This window comes from Carassius gibelio, chromosome A12 (assembly GCF_023724105.1).
Source record: "Carassius gibelio isolate Cgi1373 ecotype wild population from Czech Republic chromosome A12, carGib1.2-hapl.c, whole genome shotgun sequence".
In the NCBI taxonomy this organism is placed as follows: domain Eukaryota; kingdom Metazoa; phylum Chordata; class Actinopteri; order Cypriniformes; family Cyprinidae; genus Carassius; species Carassius gibelio.
Window position 1 is genome coordinate 10775859 of NC_068382.1, and position 22832 is coordinate 10798690.

Here is a 22832-nt window from a genome sequence, read left to right on the forward strand (position 1 = left end):
ATTTCTGCTTTTTTTGACCTGCCCAAATTAACCGCACCAAAGGGGGAAACAAACTTTGGTACGATTCAACCGAACTAAATGAGGCAGGTGTGAAAGCACCCATATACTGTATTTCAGTTCGTTTGAGACATTTAGAAGCTTCAGTATCTAAATTCCACCTTTTTTCCCCTCACCTTCACAGCCCCACCCTTTTCTTTCCGGTTTTTACCCGCGGCCGCGTTATGTATATTGTTTGTTTGTTTCTATGCTTCTTCTATCTAACGTTAACATCTTTGCTGTTCAGTTCTTCCTACTCTTCCACTTCTTCTCATTAATTGGCGGCCATGGCCAGTCCAGCTGGCATCCAACTTAAAGGTGCATTGCTGCCACCTACAGTACTGGAGTGTAAAACAGATGGATGGGGAAAAACACAGGTGATGACTGCGTGCGCGGGCCGGCCGTCCTGGATTATCGGCCGTTCTGTGATTCTCCATATCACACAGATCGCCAGTCCGCCCCTGGCTACTAGTAATTTTCTAGAACATTTTCCATTATCCATTATCTGTTGTAAACATTTAACCTAGAACACAAAAAATAAAATGTATAATTTAAAATGCAGGTAGAAACAAAGAAACAAATCTAAATTAACATATAAAAATATAGTTTGATAATGACACAATTTTGCGTCATGATAACATAATGCCATTACTTCAACATTTAGCAACTTTTAACAACAAATCTACCTTTTTTAGGAACTTCCCCTGAAAATTAGTTGGCAACAGTAAAATTATAACAAACTAAACCTATTTATTTGTTTTACAACAAACTTTTAAATCACAGCATTAGGATTAAAAATAATTTTCAAATGTAAAGTAATGATTAGGGGAAAGTAATACTGCCCCAAGCAAAGGTACTAAAACTACTTGCAAAACATGATATTTGATGGTTTAAATTAATTTGTTAATGGCTTTGAAGGCCAGCCTGAAGTGCTGCACTAAGATAAGTGATCACTGCATGAGGGTGTGGAATGCAACGGATTGGTGGATACTCATGATGGAGCCTGGGTGTCTCCCTCCTGCCCTCACTGCACATTAAGATAAGCTCCTACTCCTCAAACACCCAAAACTGTACAGCTGAATGACCACATCGTTGCTGCTCTAATAACAGAAAACACTTCCATGGCTGATCAGAAAAATCTGTAAGTCCTCTATCTATTAATTACATTTTTGTCTTTTATTATTTATATTTGTATTGTTTTTTTTGTTTGTTTGTTTTTTTTGTTTTTTTTTTTTGTTACAGTGAAAAGAGCTTAGAGGAAGACAGGGGAGTTGAAAGCAAGAAGAAGACAAAGAAACACAAAGACCAAACATGGGCTAAAGAAGGGCCACAAGACCCTTTTGAAATGGTAACTGATATTCTTAATGTGCTATATTATTTATGAGAAGTATGAATACATTTACCTGTTTCTTATCAGTTTAATTTGTTCCCAGCTGGACTCTCTTTCTGAGGAGAAGCAACAAGAGATTCAGAAAGCCCTACACCTGTTTTCTTTTGGTCATGGGCCTCCAAAGAACCTACAAGAGGCTCAGAGACACACATACCGCTTTTGGGATACTCAGCCAGTCCCTAAGATAGGTATCATGCACAGTGCACAGGTAGAAACAAAATGTAGAAACTGTGTGCATATCTACAAACGACATTTATTCTTTCATAGATGAGAAAGTGACATCACATGGACCAATAGAATCAGAGAGGCCCAGTGTTCGAGAAGAGCCCTTTTCACTGCCACAAGAATTCATTTGGGACACACTCAACCTGGACAACCAAGAGCAGGTGAGTGAGAGGTCTCTGTGAACCAACACAGTCCCAAAATTACTTATTGTACAAGAGTGAACAAAAATTTCCTTGAAATCCAGTGATAGACATACAAATCCTACTTTTGCTATGGCTTAATGAAATATTACTATATCACTATAATGAAAGTGACGTCAACTCAGGTGGACACCACCAACTGAGATCACATGACTTATTATAGGCACGAAATTCGCCTAGGCTGCAACAAGGGCTCCTCTTTTTTCTCCGCCGTACGAGACCAATGTTTTGCTGATTTTTTTGTTGACTTTTGAAAATATTGTGGAAAGCAAAACACTGTATAGTTTTCTTTGCATCTGCATCCATTGTATTTCATGCTGTTTAACTTTCTTTTCCGGGTCAGAACGTCTACGTTTGGTAGTTTCAGCAGTGTATAGTGTAAATGCAAAAATTGGATGCGGGACACGTTTAAAAGATGATGTAAGCGGGTCGTCAGAAAAATCGGATATAGTCAGAAAATCGGATTTGGGCATCAAGACCTGCAAGTGTAAATGCAGCCTAAAAAATCAAGAGTGTAAAACAGATACATTCACTCACACACAGTTAATTACATTCACAGACAACACACAAATGAACTGAGTCAGAAAACTGAAATAAGAGATTTAAATCAGATCAGACCCAGAAGGATTAAGCTTCATTTTTATAGAATTTTAATGTTCTGTGTAACAAAATGCTTTGTATGTTCAGATTTGAATGTAGTAATAAAAATAAAAAAACAACACTTCAAATCAACATTTAAAATAACAAAAAATACAAACCTTGACAAAGTAGTATTTCAGGATGCCTTAACATGCATTTGAATTTCCAACCTAATAAAAGTAAACAATTATGTATAAAAACAACTATGGAATTCACAGGCCTCTTAATATAGTTCTATACAGGCATCTAGTGGTTACACCATGAAATTACAGGTTTTTCTTTTTCTTTTTCTTCTTTTTTTTGTCTCTCAAAAGGAGGGGCTATTCTGCCTTCAAAGGCCTATATTTTAATCTGAAACACTGCATTAATTAAAAAAAAAAAAAAAAAAAAGTATATATATATATATATATATATATATATATATATATATATAGAGAGAGAAAAATAAATTTACTATTTTCAAAATACAAAAGTAAAAAAAGGTAGAAAAAAAAAGTTACATTTCAGGTGTCCGGTCACGTTTGACCTGACTGCCAAATGAGGAGCTCGCAAGGGTTCAAATATTATGATTTAAAATATATTGTAAAGTAAAACTTTCAATTTGACATTATTCCTAAAGGTACTTTTTAAAAAGGTATGATCTACGTAAGTGTTTTAAGAAACATGAAAGTTTAGTTCTTCGTCAATCACTCTCTCTCTCTCTCTCTCTCTCTCTCTCTCACTCGCACACACACACACACACACACACACATGCACAAGCAAGCACACATATACACATATTCCTATCATTATGGGGACATTCCATAGGTGTAATGGTTTTTAGTCTGTACGAATTGTATTTTCTATCCCCTTAAGCTAACCCTTACCCGAAACATAGCCCTCAGACAAAACATCAGCATTTTTAAAAACTGCATTTTTGGATTTTCAAAACATTTCATTCTGTATGATTTCTAAGCTTATTTTCTCTTGGAGATCCAAAAAATTTAGTAAAAAAATTTAACCCAGCAGCTGGGTTAGTCCATATTTAACCCAAATTTGGGATGAAACAACCCAGCATTTTTTATAGTGTATTAATAATGTTAATAACCAATAAATAAAAATAAATTGTATTTATTTAAAATTAATTTTGGTCATCTGAAGAAAGTAATTTTTTCTCTCTTTAAATATTTATTTATAATTATTTGCAATTGATAGATTAAATAATGATCAAATCATTGTTAATCCCTAGTAATTATTTAGACTGAAAAATAATTTTAGTAAAAATAATTAATTGTAAAATGTTCAAGTATTTTACATCCCTGACAACAAGTGCATGTTAATAAGGCTACTATGTTCATAAATTTAGCATTTAAAAGGCAAAAAAAGGAACTTCTCTGTCATAGCTTGAAGACGTATTATGTTCTAAGCAAGGTATTCAAGATTACTAGAAAGTTACAGGTGAATATATTCAGGGTAGAAAATAATGGCATTCAAGTCTTCCTGGGAAGTAAGCATTTACGAGTTGACAAGTCCTTATTGCGTAGTCAGGTGTGTTCAAATCACTTTGATCAGAACAAGATGTTGATTTAACTTTAATACATAAAAAAAGTAAAAAAAGTAAACTCTACATCTACAAAATGATGAATTAAATTATTTATTGTACATCAATCATTTTAACAAATTTACCGTCAATACAGACACTGCATTTCTGTAGTCTTTGGCCCTGTCCCAAATTGCAAAAAACCCTCATGGTTCACACTTTCATGACATAATACCACTTTGACTGTCAGGTGGAAGTCTGCTGAGGAGCTTGCCCCACTGCGGGGCGCAACATATGCAACATAGTGTACCTTTTGGGCTGCATTTCCGAAAAAACCTTCTTAACGCTACTTCATTCTTAAGTTATACCTTAAGCAATACCTTATCGGTAATAAGTGTTTCCCGAAATGTTTTTTAAGTACACCTTCCTTGAAGTCATACTTTCGTAAGGTTGGTCTGGACCACTCTTAGTTATATACCTTATCATTGTTGACAGTTCACAATTCTTTACATCTAGTCTACACGAAAGTAATTCTGAAGTGATACACCCATTGTTCAATTAAGCTGCAATTCTTAAAAAATAAAATAAAAATAAAGAAATTATAAAAAAAAAAAAAATAGACAAACTTGACAAAGCTACCCTCTCTGCCCCAAAATTCAACTGCTGGCGGCTGCCATCTTTGTCTCTTTTGCTCTGCCATAGTAGCTGTTGTGTTGCACTTTTATCGAGTAGCTCATCCAATAAAATTTGGGGAATACCGGGGAAGACTTCTGATCTGACAGTTGTCTAGAAGACATTCATTGACACCCTTCACAAAGAGGGTAAGCCACAAACATTCATTGCCAGAGAAGCTGGGTGTTCACAGAGTGCTTTGTCAAAGCATGTTAGCAGAAAGTTGAGTGGAAGAAAAAGTGTGGAAGAAAAAGTTGCACAACCAACCAAGAGAACCACAGCCTTTTGAAGATTGTCAAGCAAAATCGATACAAGAATTTGAGTGAACTTCATAATGGACTGAGGCTGGGGTCTAGGCATCAAGAGCCACCACACACAGACGTGTCAAGGATTTTGTCTAGTTGTCGTACTCCTCTTGTTAAGCCACTCCTGAACCACATACAATGTCAGAGGTGTCTTAACTGGGCTAAGGAGAAGAACTGGACTGTTGAACTGTTACCCAGTAGTCCAAATACCTATTTTCAGATGAGAGCAATTTTTGCATTTCATTTGGAAACCAAGAGTCTGGAGGAAGGGTGGAGAAGCTCATAGCCCAGGTTGCTTGAAGTCTAGTGTTAAGTTTCCACACTCTGTGATGATTTGGGTTGCAATGTCAACTGCTGGTGTTGGTCCCTTGTGTTTTTTGAAAATCAAAGTCATTGCACCCGTTTTCCAACTAATTTTGGAGCACTTCATGCTTCCTTCTGCCTACCAGCTTTTTGAAGATGCTGATTTAGTTTTCCAGTCAAGTCACCTTTATTTATATAGTTCTTTAAACAAAAAGGATTGCATCAAAGCAACTGAACAACATTAATTAGCAAAACAGTGTGTCAGTAATGCAAAATGACAGTTAAAGGCAGTTCATTGAATTCAGTTTCAATGATGTATCTGTGCAATCATTTGGAATCAAGTCAACAGTATCGCTGTAAATGAAGTGACCCCAAATAAGCAAGCCAGAGGCAACAGCAGCAAGGAACCAAAACTCCATCGGTGACAGACTGGATCTGGTGTCTACGGTGACCTCGGAATAGGAGAGAAACAGACAAATATTAGCATATGTCATTCTTCTAATGATGTAGCAAGTACATCAGGTGTTATGGGTGTTCCCGGTTTACCTTATTAATGCAGCCTAAAAATCCTTTCACGGATTTTGATATTAGAAGCAGTTTAGTATGTTATGTGTATGCCAGGTTAAAGAGATGGGTCTTTAATCTAGATTTAAACTACAAGAGTGTGTTTGGCTCCCGAACAATGTTAGGTAGGTTATTCCAGAGTTTAGGCGCCAAATAGGAAAAGGATCTGCCGCCCGCAGTTGATTTTGATATTCTAGGTATTATCAAATTGCCTGAGTTTTGAGAACGTAGCATAATGTAGCATAATGTAGCATAATGTAGGAGTATAATGTAAAAGGAGCTCATTCAAATACTGAGGTGCTAAACCATTCAGGGTTTTATAAGTAATAAGCAATATTTTAAAATCTATACGATGTTTGATAGGGAGCCAGTGCAGCGATGACAGGACCGGGCTAATATGGTCATACTTCCTGGAACTCTTGCTGCTGCATTTTGGACTAGCTGTAGTTTGTTTATTAAGCGTGCAGAACAACCACCCAATAAAGCATTACTATAATCTAACCTAGATGTCATAAATGCATGGATTAACATTTCTGCATTTGACATTGAAAGCATAGGCCGTAATTTAGATATATTTTTGAGATGGAAAAATGCAGTTTTACAAATGCTAGAAACGTGGCTTTCTAAGAAAAGATTGCGATCAAATAGCACACCTAGGTTCCTAACTGATGACGAAGAATTGACAGAGCAACCATCAAGTCTTAGACAGTGTTCTAGGTTATTACAAGCAGAGTTTTTAGGTCCTATAATTAACACCTCTGTTTTTTCTGAATTTAGCAGTAAGAAATTACTCGTCATCCAATTTTTTATATACCCTAGTACTGAGCCTTGAGGTACTCCATACTGCACTTGTGATCGATATGATACATCTTCATTCACTGCTACGAACTGATGGTGGTCATATAAGTACGATTTAAACCATGCTAATGCACTTCTACTGATGCCAACAAAGTGTTCAAGTCTATGCAAAAGAATGTTGTGGTCAATTGTGTCAAACGCAGCACTAAGATCCAATAAAACTAATAGAGAGATACACCCACGATCAGATGATAAGAGCAGATCATTTGTAACTCTAAGGAGAGCAGTCTCAGTACTATGATACGGTCTAAATCCTGACTGGAAATCCTCACATATTCCATTTTTCTCTAAGAAGGAATATAATTGTGAGGATACCACCTTTTCTAGTATCTTGGACAGAAAAGGAAGATTCGAGATTGGTCTATAATTAACTAGTTCTTTGGGGTCAAGTTGTGTTTTTTTTATTAGATGCTTAATAACAGCCAGTTTGAAGGTTTTGGGGACATATCCTAATGACAATGAGGAATTAATAATTGTTAGAAGAGGATCTATGAATAATCTATGATTATTGATTATTAGGAACACCTGTTCAATTTCTCATTAATGCAGTTATCTAATCAACCAATCACATGGTAGTTGCTTCAATGCATTTAGGGGTGTTGTCCTGGTCAAGACAATCTCCTGAACTCCAAACTGAATGTCAGAATGGGAAAGAAAGGCGATTTAAGCTATTTTGAGCATGGCATGGTTGTTGGTACCAGACGGGCCAGTCTGAGTATTTCACAATCTATAAAAAGAATGGTGTGAAAATGGAAAAACATCCAGTACACTGCAGTCCTGTGGGCAAAAATGCCTTGTTGATGCTAGAGGTCAGAGGAGAATGGGCCGACTGATTCAAGGTGATAGAAGAGCAACTTTGACTGAAATAACCACTCGTTATGTGTGGCTGGTGGTGGTGGGGTAATGGTGTGGGGGATGTTTTCTTGGCACACTTTAGGCCCCTTAGTGCCAATTGGGCATCATTTAAATGCCACGGCCTACCTGAGCATTGTTTCTGACCATGTCCCTCCCTTTATGACCACCATGTAACCATCCTCTGATGGCTACTTCCAGCAGGATAATGCACCATGTCACAAAGCTCGAATCATTTCAAATTGGTTTCTTGAACATGACAATGAGTTCACTGTACTGAAATGCTGAGAAAGGTCTGGCTGCAGACTTTCACTTGCACTCTCAGACTTGCATTCTCAAACTTGCACTCTCAGACACTTGTGCTTCCGCTAGCGACGTCACTTGCAGTCTTTATTTAATTTTTTTATTTTGTTCTATTTATTGATACATTTTTGTTGAATCTCTCAACATTTCATAACTGTCCGTGGCTTACTGCAAACAGGGCCAACCCTTGCATTTTGTGGACCATAAGCAGGTTTTAAAAAGGGTTCCCATACCTACAGTTTCCCCTAACCACCCACATCCCATCCCAATGTACACATCCTACACAGCCACCTAATTGTGAAGTTTTACCAGTTTGTTTTACTTAGTAAATTTATTTTTCAAGGTTTAGATAGGAAAATATTTTTGGGTAGTTGACAAATTAAAATCAAAGTAAAAAGGACAAAGTTTTCAGTGACGTAATGTATCAAGTTCGTATGCTTTAAGAAGTATATGGATGAAGAAAAAAAAAAGATTACTAAAAGATTACTAAAATAGAGACTTGTAAAATTATGCCTGAGGTATTTATTAACAATTGTATGCTTTTTCTTTTTAATTGATAAAAGTTGCAATTTATTGAACTTCCTTGAGACAAGTCACACCATCGGACAAGTTTGAGATTTAGCTTAAAAATGTAAAATAATAATAATAATAAATCTAATAACAAAGCAGTTTTTATAACAATGGGTCCATGTAAGACTAATTCATTTTAAATGACAATATTTTTTTGTCATGTCAACAACCCATTTAAGCAAACCTTTAAAGCCAAAGAGTTTAACATTTTAAATTAAAGTTTAACTATTGCTTAAGAGAAATGTATCAACATTTAGTGAGATTAATGCTTTAAGCAAAATCACCTGGTTATGAAAATGACATTAGTCTGTAAAAATAGTCTGCAAGTGCATTTGAAATCTTGCAATAAAGATTCATCTCAGTTCTGCTTTTTGAGTATGAATAACAGACAATTCTCAAGCACTTTAAAATATTTTGCCGCAAATATAGAACTGTCTTCTCTTTTGTATTATTTTATGAGCCTCTTCAGACCTATAATAGTAATTGCAGGCTACGAGTTTAAAATTTTTGACCTCCTATCTGAACATTTTTTCACAAATTCATCATTAAAATAATAATAATAATTTCTTAAGTACAACCATATTCAAAGTAGGCTACTCTCTCAATACTCAAATCAAAGTGCAAACAGAAACATCATGATACAGAGCTAAGAGATGCATAACTACACATCCTATCATAGTGTTCATACTAATTACAGCAGTGGCGTAAATTATGTGGGGGAAGTGCCAACCCCCTTATATTGTATTCTCTGTCTCTCTCACTATATATAAATATATACACACTAAGCAATAAAAATTAGCGCTTCCTTAAATTTAAAATTTCTGTACAGAGAGGTCACGCAGTGACGTATAGATCTTCTACTGGTCCCACGTCTTCACTTGATGCGAATTCGCAGGTCATTAAAGAATACTGAAAAAAAATTTGTTTATCTGTTTTAAATATTGATAATCAGAAAATCAGTATATTAGAATGATTTTTGATGGATGTGACACTGTAGACTGGAGTAATGATGCTGAAAATTCACCTTTGATTACAGGAATAAATTACATTTTAAAATATATTCAAATATAAAATTATTTTAAATAGTAAAAATATTTCACAAGTTTACTGCTTTTGCTGTACTTCAGATCAAATAAATGCAGGCTTGCTGAGCAGAAGAGACTACTTTAAAAACATAAAAAATCTTACTGTTCAACTGTTGTCAACTGTTGACTAGTAGGCTATATATATATATATATATATATATATATATATTAGGGGTGGGCATATTTTTTTTTTTTTTTTTTAATCTAGATTAATCTAACTGTAATCTTGGAATTAATCTAGATTAAAATGGCTCATTTGAATTCTGCCAGAGGCATTCAGAATATGTGTGCTACCCAAATAAAATAATGACTAAAAGTAAGTCTTTTAGAATGGGTTTCTGAAGTCAGGTGGTGCATTAGACCAGAGGCTGTTTCCTGTTTCCAAATGCATCACAAACTGCATGAGAAAGCTGTAAACGAATTCCACATTGAACAAGGTGCAAACAACCTTATGCCTGTTTCACACATACTTCATCTGCAGATTCCAGCATTCACGTGGTTGCGGTCCATCAGTGCGTTCCAGTAGCTGTGCGTCTGCACCAGTGCAGCGATCGTTTACGTACCGAGTAGCGGACTGCAAATGCGTCCTGTGTGAAAGCACAATGAGTATGAGTCTGTGCTGCTTCAGCACCACATACATAATGCACACGGACTGCATGCGCACTGCAGACGGATTATGTGTGAAACAGGCGTGCATTTGTCGAGGTTTCCATTGGGAAGCTTCTAAAAAAAAAAAAAAAAAAAATCCCTGAAGCAAACCCGGCGGCTTCAGCTGCATCCATGTTAGCACATCACGTTTCATGTGGTAATTTCACAGTGGGCATACACAGAGGTTTGAAGACTCGTTCTCGCCCCCTACAGTGAAATTCAGCTAGGTATACATCCACGCTAAAATATCAAGGTGAAAGTCATTATAGCTCGCCTGTGTGTGTGTGTGTGTGTGTGTGTGTATACAGTATGTCATTTCGGTCCCCCTCACTACTGAAAAGATGGCTATGCCCCTGTGCACCACCCAATTTTTTAAAACTGTGCATACTTAAAGTTATACTTAAAGTACTTATGGAATATCTGATTACTGCAATAATAAAAAATTAAATCAATGCGCATGTGCGACCTGTGCGTGTGCATTGAATTATTTTTGCAGTAACCCAATGTTCCACAAGGTGGCAACACTGTCCCCAGGCTGTTGTTTCACAGTAGAAAACAAAACTAAACAGACGAAATAACATAAAAATAGCGGAGACTGCAACAATAAATGACCACATTGACAAGCGCTTGTGAGCGAGAGGCTTTGAGATAGCTCAGCTTTGGTTTAAAAGAGTTCAGAAATATTTGTTATCAGCCATAACTTATTTAGTGCGCCTGCCTCCCATGCCAGCTACCCGGATTTGATTCCTGCTTGGAGCAGGTGCAAGTAGTAGGACCCAGGATTATACATATATTAGTCATAATTACATTGTAGGTATCTTAATACCAGTTATCAAAAATCAGTGCCGAAATCGCATAATAGATATCTAAAATTCACATTTTTACAAAATAAATCAGGTGTATTAAATGCTAAAAATGTTTGCATTTATATACAAGTGTAGCTAAGAAAATAGAATTTTCCAAAGACACTGCTATTTATATAAAGTAAATATTAAACTGAAACACATCAATTTGAAGTAAGGGAATGTGTCATGTTTGATGTATAATTATGTATAATTTTTGTGATTTTAGAAAATCAACTTACCTGTAAGCCATAAAAGCTGTTTGTCAGTTGTTTTGCTGTTGCCCTGTTTCCGCCCATCAGTTTGGAATGCTACTTGAATGTTCAACATCAAGAACTACATATTTAACATAGCAAAAAATAATAATAATAAAACAATCTTATTGCATTATTAAATAACAAAGTTTGTACAAAAACTAATTTTGTAGTTGCAGGTGATAAATGGCACCACTACATCGTAGTAGGACTAGTGGTTTTTATTTTTTTTTATGATTGTAGATTTTCTGTTCTGGCTCATTTTTACTGAGCAGTATGGTTCGGCACGGTACGGTACGGTGCACAATTATTTCTGTTTCCATTGGCAGAAGTTGTGAATGGTACCAAAAAATCGAAAACCTTTTTTGGTATCCCTTCCATTGGGGTACCTAGCACAGCAAAGGGTACCAAAAGGGTGGGGCAGCTGTGGCCTAAGAGTTAGAGAGTTTGACTTGTAACCTGAAGGTTGCAGGTTTGAGTCTCGGTGCTGGTGGGAGTTGTAGGTGGGGGAGGGAATGAATGAACAGTGTGATTGATGAATGAACCAATAACTGAAGTGCTCTTGAGCAAGGCATTAACCCCCAGTTGCTCCCCAGGCACTGGATATAAAGCTGCCCACTGCTCTGGGTTTGTGTTCACAGTGTGTTCATTTCTTACTACTACGCAGTGGTGTATAAAGTACCTGAAAGTCATACTCAAGTGAAAGTACAGATATCTTACCAGAAAATGACTTTGGTAGTCTGAAGATGAAGTCACCGTTTAGAATATTACTTGAGCAAAAATCTTAAAGTATGTGATATTTATTGTACTTAACTACAAAAAGTATTTTTTAAAATCTTAAACGTACTTAAGTATAGAAAATAAAAGTACAAGAAACTGCAAATGGAAAAGAAGCATGTGTGTGTGTGTGTGTGTTCATACACAGCTTGAGTAGCAAGACTGTGTTTAGTTTTGACTATTTATTCCATTTTATTTTGTATTTTTGGGCAAGAATAGGAAGCACTTCATCCGGTACTTAGTGTCTTTCATTCCAAAATAAGAAAACATTTCTGGAATCTGCAACTGAAATAGCAAGTATTTACACAGTTTATGTATCAAAGAAGAGACAAGGAATCCTTTAAAACTACAGATACGGATGTATAAAAAGGCTTAATGTTTAGTTTTTTTACATAAAATATTGAAAACTGAAATTTGAAATAATCTAAAACATGAAAAACAAAAAAAGTCAAAATTGTCACAGCGCGGTAGAAACAGGGTCTGGGTCCAAATTCAGGGAAATTATCCTTTAATTATAAACAGGAACAAAAAGGCCAACACGGCAAAAACAAAATCACCAGGAACAAGCGCGGATGCAGCTGACATGAAGACACAAAACCACAGCATACACAAACAATGATTAATACTGCCAGACCGAGTCGGTGTGAGATGAGAATATATAGAACATGACAATGAGCAACAGCTGTGTGTGTGATTGAGAGACAGGTGTGCGGAGTGAAGGTAAATGAGTCCGGGAGCAAGGGAGAAACACAGGTGTAGCAACTAAAACGATGAGGTGACAAGATAGGCGGGGTAAGAAAAGAGACAGAACAAAGCACATGGCATCAAACAAACACAACACTCACAGAAGACGGGCACACCAGTTGAAGACGGTGACAGAAATGTAAAAATTAAAACCGCCAGTAGGTGACAGCAAGTGAATGTTAATGAGTGGATCATTGAGATTCAACCGATTCAAAAAGCTGATTCATTCAATAAGTAAACACCGTCCATTGCCCAGAGATGCAAAGCAGTGCTGTAATCTGTTTGGAACTATTTTCGTTAGCAAAACTGAGCAAAAACAAGCAATGTTAGTCACTTATTGCTTTACTTAACTTGTATAAAATTATTATTAAATGTGTAAAATATATTAAATGTGTTCATGCATCTGCAGAAAAACGGTACTCTTTGTGTGATATAGATATAAAAAAGCATACAGAAGCATTTTGTAGTGGAGTAAAAGTAATTTTTTTAATTAAATACATTTAATTAAAACTTTATTACATTACACCACTGATGCTGTGTGTGTGTGCATTTGGATGGGTTAAATGCAGAGCACCAATTCCGAGTATGGGTTACCATACTTGGCAAATGTCAAGACTTTCACTTTCACTAAACTGACCACAGAACGTCGATTGGTCGACCAGTAATGTTACTTTTGTGTTATACAAGAGGATAAAGCATATCCTTCACTCATTCCCGCTCTGCTTCCCATGAGTGTTGGACTTATTTGCATCAGAGTGCGCAAGCACATACAAATATAATTGTGTATTCTAGAATTTTGTCACAGACAAAAGCCATTTTATAGGCCATTGGGTTGGCTATATTTAAAGGTCTTATGAATCTATTATTTGTTACTGGTCATATCGTTTTGGCTGAGCACAAAGTTATGTTTAACTTTATATATTTTATTTGAACTTTACCATAGTACAGCGCTGTAGCATAAGCTATGTTTGACTGAACTGTTTGCTTTTGTCTTTATTTCCTCTTATATAAGCCTCTTATACTTTGTAGATAAACTTTTAAAATGGCTATTATTGTTCATTAAAACTTACATTTAACAAAACGAGGCAAAGTTGCGCTTATTGTCGCTGTTTCGATCGCTACTTTCCGACACCACGCCTACCAAATAAGGGTACTATTAAAAGTGGAAACACAAGCCTGATCAGGGTTACCCTAATCGTATTGTACTGAACTGTACTGTACTATACAGCTCAGTGGAAATTAGCCATTATAGCGCAGTAATGCTCTAGACAATTGGCAAGCTCATGGCAAGCCACTGCGTTTTTGCCATCCAATATATATATATATATATATATATATATATATATATATATATATATATATATATATATATATATATATATATTTTATTTTTATTTATTTTTTATTTTTTTTTGGCGGACCGACATTCTAATGTTAGCTTATCTGTCTATATGTAATTGTAGCTGAGAGAACTGTGTGTCTTGCTGAATGAAAACTACACAGAGGAGGATGACAACACACTTCGTCTGCACTACTCTCCACAGTTCTTGCTCTGGTATGTTTCTGTTTTTTTTTTTCTTTACATATATCTACAAATTAACTATAACCATTTTATTTGTCTTAATGTTTTATGGAATGTAGGACTTTGTGCCCCCCTGGATGGCAATCACAGTGGCATTGTGGAGTTCGAGTTAAGTCAAGTCAAAAACTAGTGGGATTCATAAGTGCCATTCCTGCTACCATTAAAGTATTAGACACGTAAGTGCAGAATTTTCTTAATCTGTTAAAATGATTTCAACAATTTTGGTTGATGTAAATGTAAAAATAATCTACAGAGATCTAAAGATGGTGGAGGTGAACTTCCTGTGTGTACACAAAAAACTTCGCTCAAAAAGAGTGGCACCAGTCCTAATCAAGGAGCTCACCAGGCGGGTTCATCAGCAGGGTATATCTCAAGCAATCTATAGCACCAGTGCGGTCCTACCAAAACCTATTGCAAGTTGTAGGTATGATGGAAGTTAAAAGGATATCTCTAAGGATATCACCACTGATGTTTGTGGTATCGTTTAAACTAAATTCTGTTTCTCCCCTTGGTTGTTAAAAGGTATTGGCACAGGTCCCTGAACCCACGCAAGCTGATTGAGCTGAATTTCTCTTCTCTCACTCGTAACATGACCCTACAGCGTGCCATCAAGCTAAATCGGCTCCCTGAGGTTAGTGGATAAAAAAATATTGTAGTATTTTGAAAATGAATAAATTTTCCATGAATTTCCATGAATTAATTGTTTTCATCTAGCAGGTATTTATATTTTATTATGTATATATATATATAGAGAGAGAGAGAGAGAGAGAGAGAGAGAACTTATGCACTTACTTAACATAACCTTGGTTCCCTGAGAGGAGCGAGCTAGATATTGCATCATTAGCCAACACTAAAGGGTACCTCCTTTCTCTGAGAATAATAAACCCCTATAAAATCCTGTCTGGGGGAGTTCACTGGCCAATGGCATTTGAGCATGCAAAATAGACGCAGGCTCCATTATGCTGGGATAAGACTGCTCCCAGATCATAGATGTGTCTACTTCAACTACAAAAGGGAGTTGTGGATCTGGGTATGCCAGTGTGGATGTTGCTCTAGTTCTACTGTGACACCAGGGCATCCACATACTCAACCACATCGATGATTGGTTGATATTAGCTCAGTCTGAGCAGATGGCGGTTCGGCATCGAAATGTCATCCTCACTCACATGAAAGAACTGGGGTTTAGACTTAATGCCAAGAAAAGTGTGCTTTCTCCAGTACAGAGAACCACTTATCTGGACGTGGTGTGGGATTCTTACGGGAGATCTTTTTGGCATGCTGTACATGAGACCCCTACTGTGGTGGCTCAAGACCATGGGGTTTTCCCTGAGGGGAAACCCAATCCGCTTGCTCAAGGTGACTCGGCGATGCCAACGTGCCTTAGACATGTAGAGTAACCTTGGTTCTTGTTTCAGGGTGCTGGGAGCTCCTTGTCGCTGCATAATAATATAATTTCATGAATAATAATAATGACGTATTATTATAACAACTCAAGATTAACATCAAACTATGCAACATCAACATTCAATATCAATTGTCTGAAAAATTTAACTAAATCTAAATCAGATCAACTTAACCTAGGGATATTGTCACTCTTACTACTGCGCTAGTGCTTCTTACTTTTATGGCTGTTTTTCATGCCTTAACAAGTGCAAATTCTACGAACGTTTCAGTGATGTCAAGTAGTGTAGGGCAATATGGTAACTTTTCAAATTGTCATCTTGTGAAAATGACGATACACGATATTATTGTGCATGGGTAGAGCAAGAGAGACTCTTTGTTCTTGTCATAGCATAACTATTTGGTGTTTTAAACCATGCAGGTGCGCTAGAGAGAGCCTATGGAATCACCAGTAATCGAAAAAATATACTTTCAAACATACTGATAAACTAACGTTAACTATAAAAATAATGCATTTAAAAAAGCTAGTTCATATATAGTCGAATGCAACTGTCATATCACACGTCCTGTGACAAATCTGCCGCATCTGCGCACAGAAGTTACCAGTCTAAATCAGTCACCGGTGAAAATCAATAGTAGATTTCAAAAGTCCAACAGTTTAACACTAATATTAGACATAAACGAACACGTTAAATATAAAGTATTGAAAACAGGTAAGTTCATTAATTTGGAGTAAAGTTGAATTGAACTGATGCATCAGTCAAACAGCACTCCGGACCATGCACCTCATGACGAGCTCGACGCACCGCCACAGAAACAAGAATGAGATGCATTCTAACATAGCTAACTGTTGCATTTAACTCAGTTAGTGAGGGCTCGTTTAAAATATTGCACATATGCAGGCTGTTCAAAATACTTGTTAAAGTGCAATAAAATGCCTTATACCTGCAGACGATGTACGTCATGTACACGCCAGACATTGTGACATTACCCCCTCCTCCAAGGAGCAGCTACCAGATGCTCCATCGAACACAAAAACAAACCAAGGAACACAGAGAACAGGAGGGAGGTGGACTGGTGGAGGATATGGGGGAGAGACGGAGGTCCAGGTCCATAGCGGTAAACAGAGACAGGAAGTTAAAAACACATCAAAACAAAACAACAACCACAAGGAGACCAGGAGGGAGGTGGCTCGCCGGAGGGCCAGGGGGAGGGAGAGAGGGCCAGGTCCATAGAGGGAAACAGAAAAAAAAAAAACAACAACAACAACAAAACAAAAAGGCCCGGAGGGAATAGAAAGTTCAGGGGCACAGGGCAGAGCCGACAGGGCATGTAGTTCAGCAGAGACGTGGAGAGGCTCTGGCAGCATTTTCTTAGTGATATTTTTATTTTAATTTTTTTTTTGGAATCTAAATTAAAGCTGCGGTAGGTAACTTTTGACACTCTAGCTGCTTGCGTCTTGTGGAAGAACATTGTAGCCGGAACTACTTCTCTCTGTTTATGTCTATGAAGAATCACAAAGGTACTGGGTTACTCCGCCGCGGTACCCCCGAAGCAATATAAAATAGTCAGAATATAAACACTTATTATAGGTGCACCCTAGTGATTCAGGACAAGCTAAAAACACGGTTAGGAAAATGGATTCATGGTGTACTCGCTTATTATATACATTTTTCTACATTTTGCACACAAACAAAGTTACGGACCGCAGCTCTGATTGGTTGTTTTTTTTACCGGGAGCGGTCCGTAACTGCAAATGGCAATAGGACCACTGGGAGGAGCCAGAGGAGCTTGATTTTTTCACAGATTATCTGTTTCATATTCTACTGTCAGGACATAATGACAGGTTTAACAAATATGTAAAAATATATATTTTTACAAAAGTTACCTACTGCAGCTTTAAATGCATTTTACTTAAAACAAGAACAATAATCGTAATGCAAATGGAAACAAGATCATTTTTAATACCCAACTGGCAGATCATTTGTAAAATAAGTAAAATAGACTTAAAGGACTAAATACCTTATGTAATTTTTCTTAGGTAGACAATTATTTTTATTTAAGAATCTTTACATATTTGACTGGAAAGAGCAAGACAAATAAAAAAAAACACATCATAAAAAAACATTTTTTGCAGTGCTGGTACATTCACTCATTGCATATATTTTCATCATGCAGACATAAAAAAAGGCATTTTCTTTTATATAGAATCCTGTAGAAGTCGAGGAGAAGTCGTGGCAAAATGGCTAGAGAGTCGGACTTGCAATCGAAGGGTTGTGAGTTCGAGTCTTGGGCTGGCAGGAATTGTAGGTGGGGGGAGTGCATGTAGAGTGCTCTCTCAATACCATGACTTGGGTGCCCTTGAGCAAGGCACTGAACCCCCAACTGCTCCCTGGGCGCCACAGCATAAATGGCTGCCCACTGCTCTGTGTGTGCGTTCACTGCTGTGTGTGTGCACTTTGGATGGGTTAAAAGCAGAGCACGGATTCTGAGTATGGGTCACCATGCTTGGCTGAATGTCATGTAACTTTTTTTTTTAGATGAGGAGGCTTCATTAATTCACAGGGATTTACATTTACACCGGGAGAATATTATTTATAATTTTCTTTTGTTTTGTTTTTTGCCTTATCCACATGCCTATTTATTTGAACGGTACCATTATCACATGGTAGTTTTTTATATAACATCGTGGATGTTGAGTACATTAGTGTAGTGGACGGCACATTCCAAGGCCCAGTTTATGGCGGGGCCACTCTCTGATGACAATAGTGGACAAAGGTTTGCTACATTTTGATTGGATATTGGTGGACTAACATAAGCATACTGTCCAACGCCATCAAATAAAGATGATTGGTACAAAGCCCAGGAAGGACAGGACTTCCTTAAGGTCCAAATGCAGTTTCTGCCCTTCCCCCACCAACAGACTTATTCCTCAGGTTTTGGCCTGTGACCGCCATAAAAATTAATTCATTTGGACACAGCAGCAATGGGTGAAACAAAGAGTTCCATCCAAAACCACTCATAACTATGTTCTCAAACCTTAAACTGATGCAAACTACAACACACATGTCGTATTCAGAGAAATAATTATTCTCAGTGACAGTGACGTGTAGTGCAACATCTTACACAAACTCAGCTGTTATTGGACAAATGAAGTCATGCATGACAGTTCAATCTTTTCCAATCATATTTAGACTTAATGTGTTTGTAATATTGCCAAAGGTATTATGGTTTTGGTTTGGTATGTGAGAACTACACTTGCAAACCTTTAGTGACACTTTTCTGAATGTGTGTTTGGACTATGCAAATAAGTTCCACAGGAGGAATGAAGGAACTCTGATGGAAAGACAATCACAGCATGGAAATGGAGAAGCGCCAGATTGCAATCTCCTGCTTATCGAAAAGAGATAAATGTACCTTGGCAAAACACACTTCTGGTACTGAGTCTGAGTCCCATGTGGGAAGAGGCAATAACAGCTACACCGGTTCTGAGTCAGAGTCCTGTCAGGGAAAAGACACTAACAGAGCAAGTTCTGAGTCTCCGGCCTGCATGGGTGAGACGATAGCAGATCAACCTCGGTTCTGAGTCTCTGACACATCTAGGAGACACTAACAGATCACCAAATGTTTTGAATCTCCAGCATGTGAAGGTGAGACTGCAACAGATCAACCTCCATTCTTGAGTCTGAGTCCTGTGAAGGAAAGGACTGCAACAAATTACCAACAATCTGAGCCTTGTGCCCATGAGGGAAGTGGAAATAAAATATGTCAAGTTCTAAATCTCCAGCTTTGAGGCAGCAACAGATACAACCATATTCTGAGCCTCCAGCCTGCAAGGAAAGCGATAATCTATGTTTAGACTTTAGAGTCTTTGTCCTGCGAGACAAAAACAGATGCAGCATGTCCTGAGTCTCCAGCCTAGAGAGATGAAGCGGATTGACTTAGTTCTGAGACTCTAGCCCAGAGAGGCAGAAGACACAGACATCTGCAACAAAGTTAAGCTCTGGCGAGCAAACCTTCTTCCCAAGGTACCTTTGCTTTCGTGTTCCAGGCTAAGGACCTTCTGCACCTACTGTAGGGCCGCATTTGCATGTTCCAGATTTTAGGACCCTTTGGTTCTCCAGGAGACCAGCATCCTCCAGCATTTCACGTTCAAGACTGTCGAAACTGATTCCTGCTCTTTTCCCCACTGCATTGTTACCAGCACAACCAGTGGATGAAGTCACTGCTACCGGACTGCTCACTCAGAGAACGTAAATATCACTTATCCAAACCTCTTCCAGAGACCTTGGCATTATTAGTTATTATCAGTATATAATTTTTCTTAATTAACATTAGATATTATATAGCTGATTGCAGTTTATAGCAAATCTTTCATGTATTTGTTTGAGGCATAATAGTGTTCTTCACCTTATTTCTTTCAGAGTAGCACCAGTTTATCTTTCCAGATAACATAGCTCTGACATTGCAACATCCAACATAATGTCTTGCATTTTATGCGTCTTATGCACTTTATTCCCATGTCATTTATAGTATTCATTTAGTAGTTTTTGACTCTTGTCTATCTTTTGTTAAAATGTATTTTATTACACTTGTGTCTTCCTTGTTTTGGTGATACAGAAGAGGTTCTACGAGTTAGAGTTCCCACCAATATTTCTTATGTGATGTACTCCTAACCATGATCCAAATATCATAATGTCATTGGTGACGTGAGTACCCATCACTACACTATTTTGCCTCCCTAGGTTGGGGAAAGCAAATATCGCTACATTAGTAAGGCTGCTATATAGAGCGTTAAGGAAAGTGTGTCATGCTGTCACACTCTCGATGAAAATATTTGTGTAGTTTCCTGAGCATAAACCCATCAAAAATGAAGCTGATTGCTACATGGAATGGAAGGATGTCAGATGGAAAAGTATTTAGATATATATGCCGATGCCGTAACCACCACCACAGCTGTTAAATTTATTTGGTATTTGGTTTTTGATTTTCCTATACATTTTTCTAGTTGTATTTTAATATTCTTCCAATACTTGGTATTGTGGCTTCATTTGTTCTTCATTATTTTGCTAGCCTTCTTGCTGTTGGCTGAGTAGGAGTAAAATGTTAATTAATTACTCTTATTAAGTAATGCAATCGTTTGGATTAGAGAACATTTAATTATGTGAAAATAGCATTAGACTGTGGAAAAGGCTACTGCACTTTGAAATAGATACTGAATGTTTATTTATTTAATATGTCAAATGTTTATCAAATAATGTAGCCTACACCCTTGAACCTTTTATGATTAAAGCTTTACCTGATTAAGTTATGTTTTTATACTTAATGTTTAGCTGCTTTTTTAGGCTTCTTTTGCCTGTGGCATACTATGAAAATGAATAGTTCGTTAACTTACTGTTCTGCCTACTCAGTTCAGCTGTTATGAAACCGAAAAGTCAGAATTTACCGTCTTAGGGTAAGTCAACTCAGAGTTCAAGTTTCAACTCAGAGTTGATTGAAACTCCTTATTGATAGCCCCTGATCCCCAGTTTACAAACAAACAAAACATTTTTTAAAATCTTTCCCTTACAATATTTATGAAAACCTGCTTGTATTTATATATTTACTTTGCTTCATGAATTATGGGTGCCGATTCATAAAATTGCTGCATGATTCTTCAGTGATCAGTTTGTAAGAAGCTTCCATTTAGATGACATGTATTTCATGATTGTCACATGTATGTTCCTGTTTGTAACTGGGCAAACCAGACGGGAGGCGTGAGGATCCAAACGCAAAGCTTTTATTGACAAGACATGGTCAGAAATGGGCATAGATCAGGTGATGGCAAACAGGCATGTAGAAGGAAAGGCTAGAGCATTGTGAGAAACAAGCAAGGGTCAGTCCACGGCAAACGTAATCCAGCAGGGTGAGACACAAGGGATAATTCAGGTACAAGCGAAGTCCAGGCAGGGGCAAACAGTATCCAAACAGTTGAGGTAATCCAAGGCAAGCAGGCAAAGAAGAGAACACAGGGAAACAGGCAAGGCAGGACTAAGACTAAACTTTAAACTCCAAAGCAGGCTTTGTAGCGTAGCTATCAGCTAACTAGCGATAAGCGCATACAATACTCAGCAGCCTGAAGGTGTCTGAGTGAGTGTTTATATAGTGAGTGTGTTAGGGAACAGCTTTGTGCAATCAGCATAATCAGATGTGTGTGTGTGATCAGAGCTGTGTGTGCAATTAATGCAATGAGTGATGGGAACTGTAGTCCGGGGTGAAGTCCAACAGTGGGTGTAGTGCCGGAGTCCATGTAGTGAGCTCTGGTGGTGAATGAATGGAAGTTCATATACCAGATTCATGACAGTTTGTCCTTACTTGTTTCTTCCTGTTCCTGTCCACATTTATTCTATCTTCTTATATGTCTTTTTTATATTATTTGTTATCAGTGTTATGCAAGTTACTTTCAAACTAACAATACATTATAGATTACTTGTTACCTTACAATATTACTGTGCCACAATTATAATGCGTTACATTAGTCCTGTGTTACTTTTGAGTTACTTTCACCAAAATAATTACAGAAGTAGAACTTAACATTTTAAAATGACAAAATGTGCTGCAGATTATTTTACATCAAGTAGAGTGCATATTGAAGTAGCATAATGACTGTGGGCTATCCAGGCAACTAACAATATATAGTTTATAATTGGCAAAGTGAAGACACAAGACAATGCAAGAAAGGATGACAGCCAGAATCATAAACAATCCAAGTCTGTTAAAAGTATGGTATGGGCAGAGTGATTATCTGTCAATATCTGTGAATTGCTTGGGTCTATTCATACTACACACAACATGACTATATGTAAGCTCTAATGCTATATGCAAATGTAAAATGACAAGATGCACATACGTCCATCTCGTGAATGTACAGTCTTCTGCTATCTTCACCCATTAGCCGCTTTTCCACTGGCCAGTGCAAGCCGGGGCTAACAGCGAGCCGGGCAGAGCTAATAGCCTCGGACCTCGAGCACAGAGGCCGAAATCCTGCCGCGTCAATGCAAGTATCCATGCGGCTCTCCTGTAA

At 37.3% G+C, this 22832-nt stretch overlaps 1 protein-coding gene across 3 annotated transcripts in view; it reads left to right on the top strand.

The window, feature by feature from the left end:
* The first annotated feature begins 1045 nt into the window (after positions 1-1045).
* Positions 1046-22832, top strand: part of nmt1b (N-myristoyltransferase 1b) — a 28801-nt gene continuing 7014 nt past the window's right edge. The window contains exons 1-10 of one of the 3 annotated variants that reach the window (XR_008186209.1): positions 1118-1177; positions 1279-1384; positions 1470-1614; positions 1694-1812; positions 14250-14341; positions 14428-14544; positions 14622-14792; positions 14891-14999; positions 16721-20022; positions 20390-21830. Coding sequence is in view for 2 of the 3 variants with exons in the window: in XM_052612253.1 (XP_052468213.1) it covers positions 1158-1177; positions 1279-1384; positions 1470-1614; positions 1694-1812; positions 14250-14341; positions 14428-14544; positions 14622-14792; positions 14891-14999; positions 16721-17065 (1224 nt within the window). In the remaining variant the exon portion in view is untranslated. Of the gene's footprint in view, positions 1178-1278; positions 1385-1469; positions 1615-1693; positions 1813-14249; positions 14342-14427; positions 14545-14621; positions 14793-14890; positions 15000-16720; positions 21831-22832 lie in introns of those variants that run through there. The other 2 variants (XM_052612253.1, XM_052612252.1) reach the window with 2 other exon arrangements.